The sequence below is a fragment of the Arachis duranensis genome, chromosome 6, assembly GCF_000817695.3.
Source record: "Arachis duranensis cultivar V14167 chromosome 6, aradu.V14167.gnm2.J7QH, whole genome shotgun sequence".
NCBI classification, from domain to species: domain Eukaryota; kingdom Viridiplantae; phylum Streptophyta; class Magnoliopsida; order Fabales; family Fabaceae; genus Arachis; species Arachis duranensis.
The window spans coordinates 16,660,268-16,678,739 of record NC_029777.3 but is presented as its reverse complement, the minus strand read 5'-3'; the positions used below and the strand labels follow the sequence as shown (position 1 = coordinate 16,678,739).

Sequence of the window (18,472 nt, the reverse complement as noted above, 5' to 3'; positions counted from 1 at the left end):
TAAATTTATTGAAATTAGTGTGAAATTATATATATATATTGTTTAATATTTAATGATTTATAAAAAAAAGAGGGTCCGCCAACCCGCCAGCCTACCATTAGGCAGAGCGGGGGAGAAATTTAAGATCACCTTATTAGGCGGGGCGGGGCAGGCTACCCCACCAGATCGTGAGTTTTTGGCGAGACAGGGCAGGCTTTCCTGTTTGCCAACCCTAATGGAAACACAGACATAAGTACCCGCCCCATGGAATAAAATTATTAATTTATGCTAATTTATATATACATAAATTCATTTCTTGAATTTAGTAACCGTAATTTCTGCCTCCAATTCGAATTCTTCCTTTTTCTTTCAGACTCATTCTCAGCCTCGATCCCCTCTCTCTAACTCACTTTCTCTGCCTCTCAAGTCCGTCACTACGTCCCTCAGTATCGTCCCAAAAAATTATAATATTATGTTAGAATATGTTTTTATGTTTTCTCCTTTTGAAATGTTATTTTTCATAACAAATATATTATAAATTGTGTTGAATTATATTGAACTGATTATTTTATGATTATTATATTATGTCTTTTTGTGTTAATTTTTTTCAAAAGTTTACTGAGAAGATCTACAATCTCTAAAGGGTAATTAAACAAGAACTTGTAATGACAGAGAAGGAACAGTGGCATTTTTTCTTAAATAGGAGTCAGAGATGGGAAGGGGCTTCTCACTCTCCTTTGAGTACTCATTACCATATCTAACTAGCAATAGAGATCTAATCTGAGTCGATTTAAGAGGGAACGCGTGGACTTTATTTGCATTGGGCCTTTAAGATAATGAACCTAAACCGGATTTGGGACCTAACAATGGATTTTAGTGGATTTTTCTTGCATTGAGGTTTTACTAGACCCAAATATATCTTGAATTAATATTTTGAGTCATTATTATAGCAAATACTATACTATTTAATATTATAATACTTAGTATATGTAAAAGTTGAATATATTTACAAGACATTTTTTTAATTCAAATTCAAAAAATTAATTATCTCTTTTTTAGTTTTAAATATTATTTTTTAATGTAACAAAAAAGTAAAAATAACAATAATAACTCACATAATTAAAATAGATAATTTTAATATATACATGACACTATATATATATCAATGATTATTATATACGATATATAATTTTTTTTCTGTAATGACTATTTATATAATTTATTGAACATTTTTTATCTTAATATTTAATAAATTAACATACAAAATATTATTTAACATACAAAATAAGTAACTTAAGTCATTATCTAGGACAATAAATATAATAGGGCAAATATTTATTTATTTATTTATTAGTAGTGAAAAATATGTAAATAGTATAAACTGATATTTTTTTAGTATAAAAGTAATAATAAAAATTATTAATTAAGTTAATTACCTAATTAAAAAGTATGAAAAATTGTTTAAATAATAATAACAAATAAGATCACTATTTTTACATATTACAAAGTTGATGAAAAAATTTTTGGATAATAAATCAATCCTCAATAGATTATACATTAATTCTGTCAAAAAAATAAATAACTAATACATTGGATATTATTATTTACGTACTAATATAATATATATTATCGATTATTAAGTTTATAATTAATTGTTAATCCAATTTTTGGCAATTAAAATTTAAATGATTGAAATTATTAAATGCTAAATATTTTACATTTAACCAATTTTATTTATTGAAATTTAAAAAATGAGTCATTAATCAATTCTAAATTTAAATTTAAATTTGAGTAAGAAAATAAAAAATATTTTAAATTTTATCTCACTAACCAAAAGTAATTTTAAGATAAGAAATTACTTTATACCTCATATATATTATAGGATAGTATGATCATTTGCTATTTTTTAATAGTAAATTTTGTAAACTAAAATAGTGTAAGAAATTAGAAGAAAATCTATTTACAAGTTTAAGAAATTTTGATTTATTTTTCAATAGGATAAATTATATATTAAATAACAAAAGTTGTTATTGATTTCTCTTCACACTAACTAATATTCAATGATGGTATTTGAGTACATCATGGAAGTATTAATTTATTTTTTAATAGAATAAATTATATATTGAATAACAAAAGTTATTATTGGTTTCTCTTCACAGTAGCTAATACTCAACGATAATGTTTTGATACACCATGTTATCAAGAAATATTAATCAATCTAATAATTTTTGTAACGACATAAGTTTATCAATTTGAAAATTTAAAAATTATTTCATAAAATGTGAAATTTTAACAAGTTACAATGTTGATCATACTATTTTGACTTTAAGAATGAATACGATACCAATAAATAAAATTGTCCTAAGTAAATTTCAACAAAGACAAAAGTCCATAAGTATTGCTATTAATGAAAAATTAATCTATTTTAAAGACAAATACAATTTTTTTCTACGGATTTTCTAACTCGGCAAGTCGAGGATTAATCCACCACATATTGATACTCTATTTATTAAGAATCTGTCACTAACTGATAGATTGTTATCTTACTTAAATGGACAAATGAAATGATCATTCATCTAATTCAAATTGATTAAATAGACAAATAAAATAACCATTCAATCAATTAAAATTGATTAAAATAAATATTAATTATTTTTAATATTTTTAAATTATAAAATATTTCTAATAATAATTAATATATATATTTTTCATTTAATTTTTAATAAAAAATTTTTATATAATTTTATGTATTATCCCGTACAGAGTACGGGAACATATACTAATTGTTTTATATAAATTATAATAAATTGTGTGATATTTAAATATATAATCAAATCAATTAGTTGCTATAATTAATTCACTGTAGCAACTTATATTTAATGAGTTAAAAGAAATAAGTCGAAAAATACTTTCAGAAGCATGCCATGTCAGCTCCATCATTAAGTGTAGAAATTCGATTTTTATATAATAGAATAGATAGATAGATAGATTATCATATAAAAATATTTTAATATTTATAATAACATTAAAATTTAATTAGATGTTAAAAAATCTTTATATTTTATAATACATACATAAAAGTAAATTATTTTAAAATTTATTTATTTTTTCTATAATATTAAAATTGTAACATATTAAATAAATTCATTTTTTTACTAAAAATAGAAAAACTCAAACCCACATCTTTTTAAATAAATATCAAAAAATTATGCCATTTGAGTTATAACTCATTCGCATATTAAATAAATTCATTAAAATAATTATATTTTATATATTTTATTCACGAATATGTTTTAAATATATAACAAAATTATTACAATAATTTATTTATATTATTTTATAATAGATTTTTTATACTATGAAGGATAAAAATATAATTTACTACTATAATAATCTTACTATTTATTTCATAAATAAAACCATAAAAAATATAAAAAATCCTTCAAAAATGAAAAATCAACTTTATTCTTTAAAATAAAAATTTAAAATTTAAAATATCCCAATTTAAAAATAACACTTTTTTTTCCGATAAACAAAGGGGCTTTATGCCCAACAAAAAGAAAAAAAAACTAACCACCATAAATTAGCCTTAGCAACATAGTGCCCCTAATGTCTTCATCAAGAATTCTTTTTAACTCTTTTGGGGTTGATCAATGAACACAAGCCCTTGGTATATGTCTAAACTTTTCTTGGCGAGCCAATCTGCCGCTCTGTTTTCTTCCCTGTAAGTGTGCTTGATCTTAATCTGCCAGTCTCTTTTCATGAACTCTCCTATGCTACGCACCAAAACTTCAGGATGTTCCTCTATTTTTTTTTATGAACCAGAATTTCTACCGCAGATTTAGAATCTGATTCTATAATAACCTTTGGAATCCCTATGTCCCAAGCAACCTTCAATCCATGATATATACTCCATAACTCAGCTATATATGCTGTACATTTTTTAATATTGACCATAAATCATGCAACCCATCTTCCTAAGTGGTTTCTCAATAAGCCACCACTTCCCGCAATGCCAGAATTTTTATCTGCTACTCCATCTGTGTTAAGTTTAATCCAGCCTTATAGAGGTTCCTTCCAGCCAACATGAACCTCTATTTTTTTTTGGTGTTTCTCTCAGCAATCTTTTCTTCTCGAATACCGCCTTAATTTGCTCTATATGTTTCTTGAGTACCTGTGTCGAGTTTGATGGTCTTTGAAATAGGAGTGTGAACATTTTCTTATTTCTCCAATACCATAGCCACCAGCAAGTTACTAAGAATTGGGAAATCCATTCCTCATTTTTGGACAAGCCTAGATCCATGGACAGATTTCAAAGAATCCAAACATTAAAGGAAACTCTAAAGAAGTTGTTAAGGTGATTGGGATATACAATATTAGCCCATATTCTCGAAGCTAGAGGACATTCTCTCATAACATGTGAGATTGTTTTCACTGTTCCAGAACATTTGTGACAATTGGGGTTCATTCCAAATATTTTGTTTCTGCGCTTTGATGTCATCAATTTTTGGTGAGCAACCTTCCAAAAGAACACTTTAATGCGTTGAGGCCCCTACCACTTTCATAAGATATTTCACAACGGTGTTTGTTACGGTACGATGATAAATTTATACATACCGATATAATAAAAATGAGGACAAATAACAAAACACCATATGGATTATATTATCTACCTCAACATTTATTTTTTTAAAAAAAATATATATTATATCAATATTTTTATTAAAATATCCTTATAATTTAACAAAAATAAAAAATATTTTTTATTTAATTTTACAAAAAGACCTAAATACCCTTTTTTTATGTTAGAACAAAATTTATCTCCTAAAATTAATCAAATCTTAAAATTGAACTAATTTATATTTATAAATTTTAAACAATTTAAAAAATAGAACAACATCTGCAGTCAATTTCGTAGATATTATTTCATAAACCCTAATTTCTACACATCTGAAAAACAAAAATTCAAAAGAACTGTTCCTAATCTTTTCTGGATTATCTTACATCTCTCTCAAAGAACATCTCTCTCTCTCTCAATTCGTATACTGAAACTCTCTCTTCTCTCTCACACTAGCCCACTACAGTCTCTCTCAGTCTCACTCGAGTCTCATCTTAGTCACACTCGCCGGCGTCTCCACGTGTCGCGCCCTTCCCTGGGCTCCTTGTCGCCGGCAACAGGAGCAACTCGTCGGGTCGTCGTCACTCGTCGTCTTCTGGTTTCGGACCTCGCCGTCGTCGTGGACCGTAGTCCGTTGGTGAGTCCCTGCATCGTCACTTCCCTTGTTCTGTCTTTTTCAGATTTTCCTTCTCCTTGTATTTTGAGATGATGTTGAATTGCTAATCAATTAATTTACTTTGTTTTTGATCTAAATGTTGCTGTAAATCATGAATGATGTAAGATTTTCTGAATTTGATGCTAATAACATGAGCTAACTTTTGGGTTGATGAAAATCATCACTGAGTTAAATTTGGAGCTAAATTTTTTGTTGATGAAAATTATCAATGTGTTGAATTTGTTGCTTTAATAATAAATTTGATTCTTAGAAGAACAAATCAATCAATCAATCATCCCTCCTATTAGAATTTTTTTTTTCAAACTCAAAACAAACCCTCTGATTTCTAATAAAACACTACTGACATCACATGTATAGAAAGCGTCCCTCTTCCCCACCGTGTTGTATCACTCAATCCTCTCCTCCATATCAAAAATAAAAAGCGCGGGGAGGAGTGCGGAATTCGCAAATCCAATTCCAATTTTCGGATCCCTAATCGTATCATATTCTATCTCCTCATTCGACGCCGCCATGAACAACGATGATCGGGAATTGTTGAACCCGGAAACGATGCTGTCAATCCCACTGAAGAAGACTGATCCGGTGGAGCTGTACCTGCCGTTACGTAAGTTGGTAGCCTCAAAATACTCCGAGAGCCATGCACAAAAAGTTGAAAGCGTTCTCGAAACCCTAAACAAATGCCGGCGGGACATGGTGGAGTGTAGAGCGGACCTCTCCCTTCCCATGCAACGTGACTGCCTCATCCACTACTTCAAATGCCTTTCCATGGTTGAGCCACTCTTCACCTCTATCTCTTCCGACGCCGACCCCATTCTCTTTGTCTGGTACGACGCCTTCAAACCTGACCATCGAGATGTGGTCTCCTCACAGCTTAACGGCATCCAATTGGAGAAGGCCGCTGTTCTCTTCAACCTCGGAGCCATCTACAGCCAGATTGCTGCCTCTTGCGACCGTACCACCGCCCTTGGCCGTCACCTTGCAATTGAAGCCTTCAAAGTTGCCGCCAATTTCTTCCGCAAACTCCTGCAATTTTTTGCCAAGCACGTGGTCTACGCCACCCTCGATTTAACTTTCCTCTTCGCCGAGTTTCTGCACCTCCTCTTCTCCGCTCAGGCTTCCGAGCTCGAATTACACGAACTCCTCAACAAAAACGACGCCGGTTACGCTTTCCAACAACACCGATGTGCCCTAGCGTTTATATCGGTCAGTCTTCACTCTTGATTGATGATTTTACATTTATTTTTCATTCTAATGATGATGAATTGATGATGATGTAGGTTTATGAGCTTCATCGTAGAGCGTATGCAACGATAAGGAATGATTCGGCTGCACGGAAACATTTGCGCTCTTTTGACCGAACTTGGTTAACTCGTCTTAAACAGAAGCTGGCATTCTTATACGCGGAGGCTCGTCAGAGGGAATCATCCATCCTACCCCAATCCGAACGACCTCATGTTTGTTCAAGGGTCGAATCTTGTGCTCTTGATCATGATGCAGAATGTGTCACTGAGATATTAGTTAGAGGGATTTGCTCGAGGAAAACCCAGCTATACGAAATACAAACCCGAATGTACGTTGACCTCATCCTCTCCGAGTACAATCCTTTCAAGATTATGAAGGATGGAAAGATGGTGGCTTACCCTTGGGATATGCCTCCTCCTTATCCAACAGATTCGGCAATCCTCTCATCTTCGTTGTCTTCTTCGTCCTTCCTTCCTTTGAAGAAGACTGAGCTCTTGAATCTCTATGAGTCCTTTGGAAAGTTGGTGGCTTACCCATGGAATATACCTCCTCCTTATCCAACAGATTCGGCAATCCTCTCATCGTCGGATATTCTTCGATTCCTTCCTTTGAAGAAGACTGAGCCCTTGAATCTCTATGAGTCCCTGCGCAGTTACTTTGTCCTCAAATACTCTGAGAGCGTGGCAAACAGAGTAGAAGGCCTTCTCCAAATGCTACACAAATTGCGCAATGAGATGCTGCGTGATGACCTTTCGCTACCCCTTCGCCGTGATTGCCTCATCCTTTATTTGAAATACCTTTGCATGATTGAGCCTGTCTTCCCTATGAATGTCTCACCCAACCCACCTATCTTTGTTTGGTACAATGCCATCTTCCCTCAAGAGCACTCTTCTCAGCATAACATCCATTTGGAGAAGGCCTCTGTTCTCTTCAACCTGGGATCCCTCTGCACCCGCATTGCTCTCTCCTGCGATCTCACCACCATCCATGGCCTTCGCCTTGCCATGGACGCCTTAAATGATGCTTCACGTTGGCTCTCTCGACTGACCGCGTGTGAGTCTGGCCTGGCATCTGGCACGTCTGACTTGTCAGAATTCTACATCAATATCATAATCCGTCAGTTTCCCTACTTGAAATCGAAGTTTCCTCGTCCCCAATCTGTTGAATCATCCTCATCATCACCTGGATATGCTGTATGTATAATCATCTACCTTTTCAGTTGATCTTTTCTTAGTACAATTGATTGATGTCCATCTTGATTTGTTAAATTGTTTGATTGAGATGATGCAGGCCTACTCAGCTTATGATCCGGTCAAATATGAGCTTTTTGCTTATGATCCAAGTGATGTCACTGAACAATTTCTTTTGGGGTATTGTAATGCTTACTCCATGGTTCAAGATTTATGTCAAGGACCATTGCCATGGGAAACACCACCATGCTTGGACCTTCTCTCTGAGGTTAGCCCTGTCAAGATTAAGGATGGAAATCTTGTGGCCAATGCAACCTTAGAGGCACCAAATTCAGCATTGGAGAACATGAGCTTGCAGGAGACGACACTACAGTAACATTACCGTTGAGAAAAGCTTTAGGACTTAACTTTTTTACTTTGTTGGTTGATGCTACAACGTTGATCTCCTAGTTATTGCGGGTTATTGTTGCATATCCGTAAACTGAACTTATTCAGTGTTTCCAATTTCCATCAATATAATGCCTAGGAATTTTAAACAAGCAAATAATATTGTTTCATTTAGAATGAACTTCTGCTTTGGAAAGATGTGAATGAACTTGTTTCCTCTTCAGAAAAGGATATCATCCACCAACTATATGTGAGAATGTTATGATGCCATTGCTTGGTTCTAAGTATGTTGGTGCTGGAGTATGTATCACATAAATGTAATAGTTGCTCCAGCATTGTTTGTTTCATTGTTTAGTTTTTGTTTCTTTCAGTACTACACTCTGACTAATTTTACTGTTGAAAAAAAATGGGTTTTGCTAGTAACAAGAGTTTCTATGATACTGTGGTTAATTATGGCATGAGAAAGTTAATGACTAGGGATATCTTAATACAGTGTTTTGATATTTTGTTAGGTGCATGTTTTGGTGTCTAGGAAATTCCTTGAATCAATTGAGAAGATTGTTATTAGCCAACGTCCTGTGTTTTTGGTAAACAATGTGATTTTGGTCTTCTTAGGTCTGATCATTCTGTGTTCCCTCATAGTACTGGTTTTTTTTTTCTCCCCTGTTTCGGTTAACTTGTTGAAAAGAAAAAAAAAATGAAGTATTAGAATTTAGAACAATGGTTTAAATGGAACAGATTATTTAGAACAATGGTTTAGTATTAGAATTAAAAAAAAAACTACTTTATTATAATGAACAATTTATAACAATTTGTATATTAAGATAATTATCTTGGTATATTTTCGTTTATATTAGATAACATTATGAAATTGATTTTTATTTTGGACGCATAGAAATTAATGTTCTTATATTTCCCAATCATTTATCTCCTAAAACATTTTTGGTTGCACATTAATATAAAAGTCAAGGTTATTTTATGATTTCTGTAATTATAATTAAACTTAGGTATTAGAAAGTAGACAAGAGTAAGAGTAGGAGGAGAAAAAATCATTCATCTCAATTAATTAAAAAGGGTTTACCTCAGTTTAACAAGCAAATATTTTTCTTATTAATCCTTGCAAATTGTACTTCTAACTCTAATGGATGAAAAATGAAACATTAAATTTCATGAGACAATAATAAAAGCTAATTTGATATACAAACTATTTTATATGACCATTCAATCATGTTTGTTCTTTTAAATAATTATTCACATATTGATTGTAAAAATGGTTATTTTTACTAATATAATAATATATAACTAGATGCACATAAAATTTATTTATACTCTCAGCATGTTAAAATTAAATTCCATAATAATTAATAAGCTATGGAAAATAAATTAAAAAGCAAAAAATCGAAAATGGAACCTCAAATTACAAGTAGTTTTGACCTTCATTTTTGGATTATAGTATTACAACAACATTAAGTGAGGAGGAAGAACATCATCATCAAACTGAAGTTATTGAAATCTCAATATGCTGTCTCAAGAGTCAAGAAGTTCCCTGCAGATTTGTTACTTCTTGATCCATTTTGTTGATAACTTCGTTTCTTTCTTGATGATCCATGTTCATACTTTGTTTATATAACAGCTCAATATTTTCTTGTCTAACTCATAATATTCTTCCATTTAATTCAATCGATAAAATACACTTAAACAAAGATCAAATCACAACTAAACTAAGTATTCACTGTCAAGCATAACTTTAATCATTTTCCATATATGAACGTATAAATAACAGAATTAATGTACTTTTATAGTTTTATGTAGTTATAAATTATTTTTGCCTTTTTCTTTAGGAGGGGAAATCTTTTTTTATTGAAATGAATTCAGAATAGTAAAAAATTAAACCATTGATTATAATGGAACAGATTATTGGAACTCTATTGTTCTTAATCACCCTTCAACTTTTGATTCTATAGCAATGGAGCCAGAGATAAAAGGTATGATACAACTCTCTTTAATACCTTAAATTAGTCTCTCAAATTTTTTTGTCCTACATTTTAATATCTAACAAATTTTAGTTACCAAATTAGTCCATAAATTTTTATCTCGAGAATGAGACTAATTTGTTTAACAAAATAAAATGTGTTACTTTGGATATTATTATCAGAAATATGACTAATCTAATTCGAGAAACGATGTAGTAATGGGTTTGTATTGTATTATTGGGAATGTTGTTGGAAGATTTGAACTTGTTTTTGGGGAGGAAAGAATATTATAAGAGAGTTGGGAAGGTTTGGAAAAGAGGATACCTTCTGTACGGACCACCAGGTACGGGGAAATCAAGTTTGATAGCTGCCATGGCTAACTATCTAAGGTTTGACTTGGATTTGGAAGAAGTGCAATGCAATTCAGATCTTAGGAAGTTGTTGATTGGGACAGGAAGCAAGTCAATTTTGGTCATTGAAGACATTGATTGCTCTGTTCAATTGCACAATAGGGAAGATGCTCATGGAACCAATGTCGATGATAAATGTTACGATGGATAACCGGAGATTAATGGATTGGATGACGTTGGTTGGCCCAATCGTTTGAAAGAGGAGGCCTTCGAGTGGATCTGCACTTTGGGGGCCTCCGCCCGACTTGTGTGCGTGAAAGAATGGGGGGTGGTACCTGCAAAGACACTCCAATGCCTAAGTCAGCAAGAGTGTAAGCAGGTCTAGAGAGTATTGAGACTTAGAGATACCTGAGGGGTGTCAGGGTATTTATAGTGGTGAACCAATAACCACCGCTGAAGTATTTCCGCCTTTTAGGGTGGATAACCGTTCCTTTATCTTAGGGAGGTTGAGATATGACTCCTAGAAGTGGGTAGAGAGATTTTATGGGCAGTTACTCATTTGAATGAGTGATTATCTGCTAGCTAATCTTCGTTCCCGACTTCTTTAGGGTTAGTCGTGATAGGAACCGACTTCATAGGGAGGAGGTCGGTACAAGGCGAAGTTCAACCTTTTTGGGTTGGGCCTTTTGTTGAGACCTGGGCCTTATCGATGGGGCAGGGTATGAACAATAAGGTAAACTTTTTTTATTCAAATATAACATTTGAATCCCACTTTGTTTAAAATTCCTCACTTTTGGCACCTTATATATCATTAAAATGTGACTCCTTATTCTACCGAAGCATGCAAAACATAAGCATCATGTGATGAAATTTTATGATTTTAATTATGTATGTATATATGTTAGTTCTAATTAAGGTTACTCTGTTGGGGCTACTAAATTTCATTGATGGATTGTGGTCGAGTTGTGGAGAAGAAAGAATAGTGATATGCACAACAAATGACAAAGAACGTCTTGACCCTGCATTGTTGAGACCTGGTAGAATGGACTTGCACATTCACATGTCATATTGCTCTTTCACTGCTTTCAAGACACTGGCTTCTAACTACCTAAGAATTCAGAACCATCATCATCCTATGTTTGATGACATACAAGGTTTGTTGGACAAGGTTAATGCAACACCTGCTGAGGTTGCAGGAGAGTTGATGAAGAGTGAAAATGTGAACATTGCACTCAAAGGCCTCATCAACTTCCTCCAAAGCAAGCACAATACTTCCAAATAATTATAGTTATTAAACGCAAACCAGTGATTACCTCAGGAAAGTTAACATGTTATTGATAAAGCAAAACAATGGCTATAGCATGACCTCTTTAGCATGAATTTCCCTCTTTTTTTTTTATTTTCTATATATAATTTCCTTATTAAACACAGGATTAAGTTTGCTTAATTTGATTTCTCTGAGATGAGATTTGCAAAGTAAAAATATGATTTATTATCTTTAAATCATTTTCAAAACACTCAAATAAAAGTTTATAATCCAAGAAGTTATTTTTCTCTATAAATTTATTTACCTCAAAAGAGATAAACCCAATTTTACTTACGAAAATATAAAAATTTATTAGAAAAAATAGATAAAACAATACATTTATTTATGCAGATATATAATAATTATATAATAACTCATTTTTAATGTACAATAACTTTTATACAATCCTTTACTATTATGTTTTAAATTTCTAATATATTCAATGTGATTTGATTGGCAAAATCTGTATGCAAAAAATGTTTTAAGATATATCTATACAGTGAAAACTGGAATACAATATTAACAAGTTTGAAATATCACGGATTAACTTATTAATCAATACTCAAATTTATCATCATGAAGCGTTATAGAAGGGAGGGAGGGAGAAAGAGAGATAAGTAGCCAATGAGTAATAGTTCAAATGGCATAGACTCTCCATACTCAATTAAGAGGTTGCGGGTTCGAGTCTTCTATCTTTCCAAATTTTTAGCCAATGAGTAATAGCTCAAATGGCATAGTCTCCCATACTCAAATAAGAGGTTGCTGGTTCGAGTCTTCTATCTTTGGTAAAAAAAAAAGAGAAAGAGAAATAAGTAGCCATTCATATAATATTCCAACATAATAGAATTTTATGCTGATTAGAATCGTTTATTACCTTGACATGACATGCTATTGAGAATTAATAAACTAGCACATAATTTCTATCTTTAAGAAGAAAAAACTATCATATGCTAATAATTTTTTCTTTTAATAAAAATGAATCCATCTTGCATAGGTCTAAGTTTAGTGTGTAAAACACTCTAATTCCCTTTCATATTTTATCATGTAGAATCACATAGTTTGCTCATTTTGCATTCCTCAGACAAGGAGAGAATGAAAAATGTGTTTAGCTCCTGCCTATCATGCTTCAATAAAACGAAGATACGTTGATAATCATGGCATGACAAAAATCTTTCTATATATAATAGGAGAGCAGTACATAGCTGGTTGGCTAACAAGTGTTAGGTTTCATTATGCGACAAGTGTTGAGATAAATTGGTTGGGCGGGATATTTGAATTTTAAATCTATTATGTAATATATAACAAGTGTTGATATTTTGTGTTCTCTCTTTCTCCTCTCTCTTACTCACACTCTCCCGCTCTGGCACGGATTCCATGTGTCGTGTGTGTGTGGCGTTTCGGTGCGCATAGCACTTATCTTTGGCATACCGGTGCTCCAAAGGATGAGAGTCGTTGGATCTTTCTTTCAACGATACAGATCTGCTGTTACTTCTCTCTTTTGATTGGCTACTGATTACTTTTGCTGCTTTTGTGACAGAGGGGTTATTTTGCAAAATTTATTTTGTTGCTGGTTTTTTTTTTGTTAGATCCGAAAACTAATGAGGTTAAGTTCCAATAATTTATGAATTCTTAAGTTTAAATTGATTAAGGTTAATGATTGTGTATTTCGTTAACTAAACACGTTGGAGTTAGGCTGTGAAGGAAGGAGATGCGTCGTCGATGTCTTTTGACGCATACATACGATTCTGCCACTCACCATCGTGACGTGTATGCAGTTCGTGTTGCACGAAGTAATCGTAGAATTTCCCAGTCGCTAAATCTCGCATCTGCGTCAGTGCATCCGTTCGGAGGATTACGCGACCATCATGTCATCGCCGGAATATCACTCGATCCCCACGAATAACAAGTAGTGGTGGTTCATGCAGAGTATTCGCTTTGCTACAGAAGATCATAGTCGAAAGATCGTAGCGGCATAGAGAAGCTGGAAAATGAGAAGACCAACGAAGGAGGAGAATCGATTTTGGATCTGTCGCGACTCGTTGGTTCGGAGGATGAAGATATGCATAATGTCCTCGCCGGAGCTGGATTCGACCACCGTTGGATAACAATGAGTGATGTTTCGGCTAGATGTATGGCTTTGCCGGAGACGACCAACAAAAAAGATCGAAGCGGCATGGGGATGGTGGGCGAGAGGATGACGAAGGAGATGGCCGATGGTGTTACGGGTCGGGCGGGTTAGGTTAGAACACAGTTGGTTGAACTTGGGTCAATCCTGATGGGCCTCTGGAGTATATTTTTTTTTCTTGAGATGCACATTTTTTCTGAACCAATGCTGGGCTCAAGTGTTGGGCTATTAAAAATTTTGTTAAAACTAGATAAATGGTTTAGTATGGTCCTTTTCACTGCACGAAAAAAAAACCTCACATGGCTGCACAAGGAAGAGGAACACCAAAATAGTTATTGCATGTATGATAATTTGTTGAACCGTTTAGCAGCAATATTAATTTTCTGTATGATATAATAATTAAAATACTATGCAAAACAAACTTATCAGGTTAATGTAAGGTTTTGTCAGATGTGCACTAAAAAAATGATGTTGGTACATAAAAATATAGAAACGTTGATGCACATATTTTCCAGTTGATCACGGGTTGTATTCGTACAATATAGTAGGTTGAGGTTCAATACCGGTCCTTTAATGAGCAATGAGGTTTTTTAAGGAGATTCTATTATTTGATTTCACTAATTGGTTTATTATAGCCTCACACTGATGTACGTACTTTGAAACTTGTTTAAATCAGTCCCTTCGTATTCTTTGTTGATCCAAACATTTTAGTTGGAAACAGGTTTATCCTTTATAAAGGAACGGAATTTGGCATAACATTACGATACGGTAAATGAAAATAATTCCGAATGTTTATTCCAGTAGTGTAAAACTGATTTGCAAGGATAACTCGATAGACAGGTCTTTTATAACGCACCCCCCATTTTTTGCTTGGGGCTGTGAACTATCTGATACCGTCACAATTAATTTATACCAAACAGCCCAGAAAATTGGTAACTCGGATAGTCAATGACTCAATGGGGAGTCACCGAAAAGCGAAAAGCGTATTTTGCGTATGTTTAGGAAATATTTATTTCAATTAAATTCAATACAAACTATTACTAACAAGCAAGGAGATGAGAAGATATTGATTGTTAACCGCATCTGAATTAAACGAAATACACAGCAGAGAGAGCAATGGATGGTGGCAGAAATAAGGAGGGGGATAAGGATAGACGGAGAGGTGAGAGAAGGAGTTACGACAGAGAAGAACTGGGAAAGAAGCGTTAGGAGGGATAGGGTTAAAGGGCACATATACATATACAGTATAAAGTGGGAAGCTGCTTCAAATACTTTTTTTCGTAGAAAATGAGTAATTAATGTACTTCGTTTTTTTTTTTGGGAAAATAAGCGATTTATATTTAAGAAAAAAGAATGGATAACAAGTTTAATATAGTTTTAAATTTAAATTTAAAATTATTTTTTAGTGTTCAGCTTTTAAAATTACGTTTACGATGTCTTTGATTCCCGTGCCAAACCCAAAAACGAAGCATCGGTTACAGTGGACGTAAATGAAGGTGTATGTGGCATGGTACCTGACTTATCTGATGAGCCATTTTGCAGTATATAAGTTCACTACCTAGTTTTCCTTCATCGCGTCTAGTGATCCAGACTAACGGCGGTCCTCCTGTAACCTTCCCCTTCCACCACGTATTCAATAAATTTAAATCAAATAGGATGAAATTTGGTGCAACCTCCGAAAAAGGCAGAAGGGGAAAGAAGGCCAGATATGGGAGAAGGAAAGGGAAAGGGAAAGGGGTGCCACCACGCGTCTGTCCGCTGACTCTTCTGCCTCGCAAAATATGGGAGAGAATTGCAGCAAGGGTTGCGTCGGCCTCAATCCATGATCTGTTTAACATGTAGGCGACCTGCAATGTGTTTCTGGACGCAGCCCGTTCATCTGCGGTGTACAAGGTAGCCTCCATGGCGGAGATACCCGTCGTGTTCGGTTATGACATGGAGGACCGTCTTGAGGATGAGTTCCTTTATAAAAGCGCGCGCAGGAAATCCTGGCGCTATATTCCGTATAGGGATGAGGGAATTCTTCTGGATGGGCCGAGAAGTCAGTGGGTGCGACACCCTGCTTGAGGCCGTCGATGCGGGCGACGTCCAATCCCGCTACATGTGTGCGATGCTGCTACTGACGCCAGGTGTTGGGGACGAGGCGGACGCCGGCAGGGGGGTTGAATTGTATGAGAACGTACTGACTGCTGGAAAAATCGAATTGTGCAGAGAACTCTTAGGGCAGTTGTTCGCAAATCCGCTGATTGGGGTGCACCCGTCGGATCCAGGGAAGCCGTCGTCTGCCGGTCAAGCGTCTGCCTGAGCCGCGGGACCATGGGTGCCGCCAACGATTCTTTGTTGAGTGTGTTGTGCGTCCACTGCCTTGCCGAGTTTGAGGTGTTGCATTTCCTTAGTCTGTTTACTTTCAAATGAAGCTTCGTTGTAACCAAAGTTGAATGTATTCATTGCTAATGATTCGTGCGATTGAGTTGGGTGGGTTTGTAAATTCCCGCTTTCGTGGGTTAGACAAATGACATATTCGAACCGATGCATATCACCGTGTTTTAACTTTTAAATGCTCCCACGCATAACCTTCGATAGAAGCACTATTTCATAACTTCATTAGCTAATAGGCCAAGCGGAATATAAAAAAAAACAAACAAACACACCAAAACAGTTCAATATTAGCGTTGGGCCTAAACAGTACAATACTAGACCTAAACATACATTGCCAGGGAGGGGAGGGGTCGGTTTACGGTGTCTCCATCCCGTTGTTGCACTGACCCCTAAGACCCGAGACTTCACCTGTCCAGCAAAACGTCGGCCAGCTGCCGTATGATTTCTCCCAGTTGAGTCCTGAGTTCATGTCTCTCTCTCTCCATCTGGGATACACGGTACTCGATCGACGCAACGGCCCGTTGTATGTCCTCAATCGATTGGCTGGCTGTAAGTGATGTAACTTTGTTAGCAACGTATTGATACCGACGCAAGTGACTAGACGTGGGGTGTCGAAAGAACACATTTTTCGCTTACCAGATGCACCTGGTTCCGCCGCGGGACTATTTCTCACTGTCGTATCATGCCATTCGCCGTGAACGACGAATCAATTGGACTCAGATGGCGGCGGGAGCTCGCTGCCCATACCCAGAACAGGCGGAGTCGTCGTCACCGTCGAATCGTGTCGTCCGCCGTGAATGAGTTGATTGAACCTTGACGCCGGTGCGAGCTCACTCCCCAGCTCCGTTACAGGCGATGCATTCACCTGGAAGTAGTCGTTCCAGGCGTTCACGGCCTCTTGGTAACTCCGGTAACGAAGAAGCAGGTTCCGTGGAAAGCCATCCACCTGAGCCGCTGCCGTCTCGCTGTTGTGGTATATTCCGGGTATCCTCCCTCTAAAGACGACGTACCAGACACCTTCTGTGCGCATTGCCATCCGACTGTTAGAGGGGATCTGGTACACCCTTGAGAGGGAGAGGTGGTTAGGGTTGATGGTGGAATATACAGTTTATGGTTTTTTCTCTCACGTGGAGGCTAAGAAATGGAAGATTAAACAATTAAAGCAACTAGAATGGTCAGGACTCAGGAGTAGGGGTGCAAGGACTCTAGGTTCACGAATAGTGGTGTACTTGCACCAGCAAAGAACAAATAAATAACAATTATCTTATTCACCACTATTAAGGCTCCTTTAAATTACTTCATTCTTGAGAATATTAGCCCCACCTAAAAAATGGGCATCCAGTTAAATACGATAAATGCTTCTTTCATCAATATAATTATTATACTATCTGAACGCATCGATAAACGAAAACCTCTAGGAAAACGTATGCGGTACTGAACCACAACCCCCTAACCCCCTCCCCCCATGGCAGTATATGAAAAGGAAAAATGCCAGAAGCTCAGTTACAAACTCGTCTATCCTCTTCATAATCTCCAATAATCCGTCGACGAAGTTCTTGCAAATGGCCGGAAGTTCCGAGAAGGACACTAAGAAAGTGGACGTATCCGTTCAGCACGAATGCCCGCTGAATCTCCTTCCTCGCGAAATTTGGTCGATTATTGCCACCATGGTTACATCGAATTCGATTGAGGATCTGTTCAACATGCAAGCGACGTGTAAGGTTTTCCTCGGTGCGGCGAGATCAGACGCTGTATACAAGCATGCGACGATGTCTTATAAATCATTAGCGCGCTTTTTACTTAACCTCGACGGGCCTGAAAGGAGATTCCTTGATCACTGCGTGGAAGTGGAAAATGTGGATGCTATAGTCCGACATGGGTTCGCGGAATATCTCCGGTTTGGTTGCCTTGACAAAGGCATGGAACTGCTTGCTAGGGCCTCAACAGAGGGCAGCGTCGAAGCAGGTTATCTGTATTCCATGTTGCTAATGTTTGATCACGAAGACGAGGAAGACATGGTTAGGGGTGTTCAAATGATGGAGGGTTTTCGTATTTCTGGGCAGCTCGAGAGCTACACCAATTTCTTGATGGACGTTTGCAAAGATACCACGGTGATCTTAAATGAATTATTTGCACGCATCTGAATGACTGTGACTGTTTACCACTCAGGCCAATCCTCCCCGGACTGTACTGTTGAGCGATTTGTCCAGTGTGTCGTGTGTGCAATGCCTGGCCGAATAAGAGTTG

At 35.7% G+C, this 18,472-nt stretch overlaps 3 protein-coding genes across 3 annotated transcripts; all 3 read left to right on the top strand.

Moving 5' to 3' along the window:
* The first annotated feature begins 5,652 nt into the window (after nucleotides 1-5,652).
* Nucleotides 5,653-8,324, top strand: LOC107493033 (uncharacterized). The gene is made up of 3 exons (XM_052263309.1): nucleotides 5,653-6,476; nucleotides 6,551-7,708; nucleotides 7,806-8,324. The coding sequence occupies exons 1-3, from the start codon at nucleotides 5,784-5,786 to the stop codon at nucleotides 8,079-8,081; spliced, it is 2,127 nt and encodes a 708-aa protein (XP_052119269.1). The 5' UTR covers nucleotides 5,653-5,783; the 3' UTR covers nucleotides 8,082-8,324.
* A 174-nt stretch (nucleotides 8,325-8,498) lies between these two features.
* LOC127748442 (AAA-ATPase At5g17760-like) lies at nucleotides 8,499-11,697 on the top strand. The gene is made up of 4 exons (XM_052262971.1): nucleotides 8,499-8,604; nucleotides 10,006-10,085; nucleotides 10,315-10,612; nucleotides 11,321-11,697. Exons 1-4 carry the CDS (start codon nucleotides 8,499-8,501, stop codon nucleotides 11,695-11,697), a joined length of 861 nt encoding a protein of 286 aa, XP_052118931.1.
* A 6,003-nt stretch (nucleotides 11,698-17,700) lies between these two features.
* LOC107493034 (putative F-box protein At1g67623) lies at nucleotides 17,701-18,369 on the top strand. The gene has a single exon (XM_016114114.1). It carries the CDS (start codon nucleotides 17,701-17,703, stop codon nucleotides 18,367-18,369), a length of 669 nt encoding a protein of 222 aa, XP_015969600.1.
* The last annotated feature ends 103 nt before the right edge of the window (nucleotides 18,370-18,472 follow it).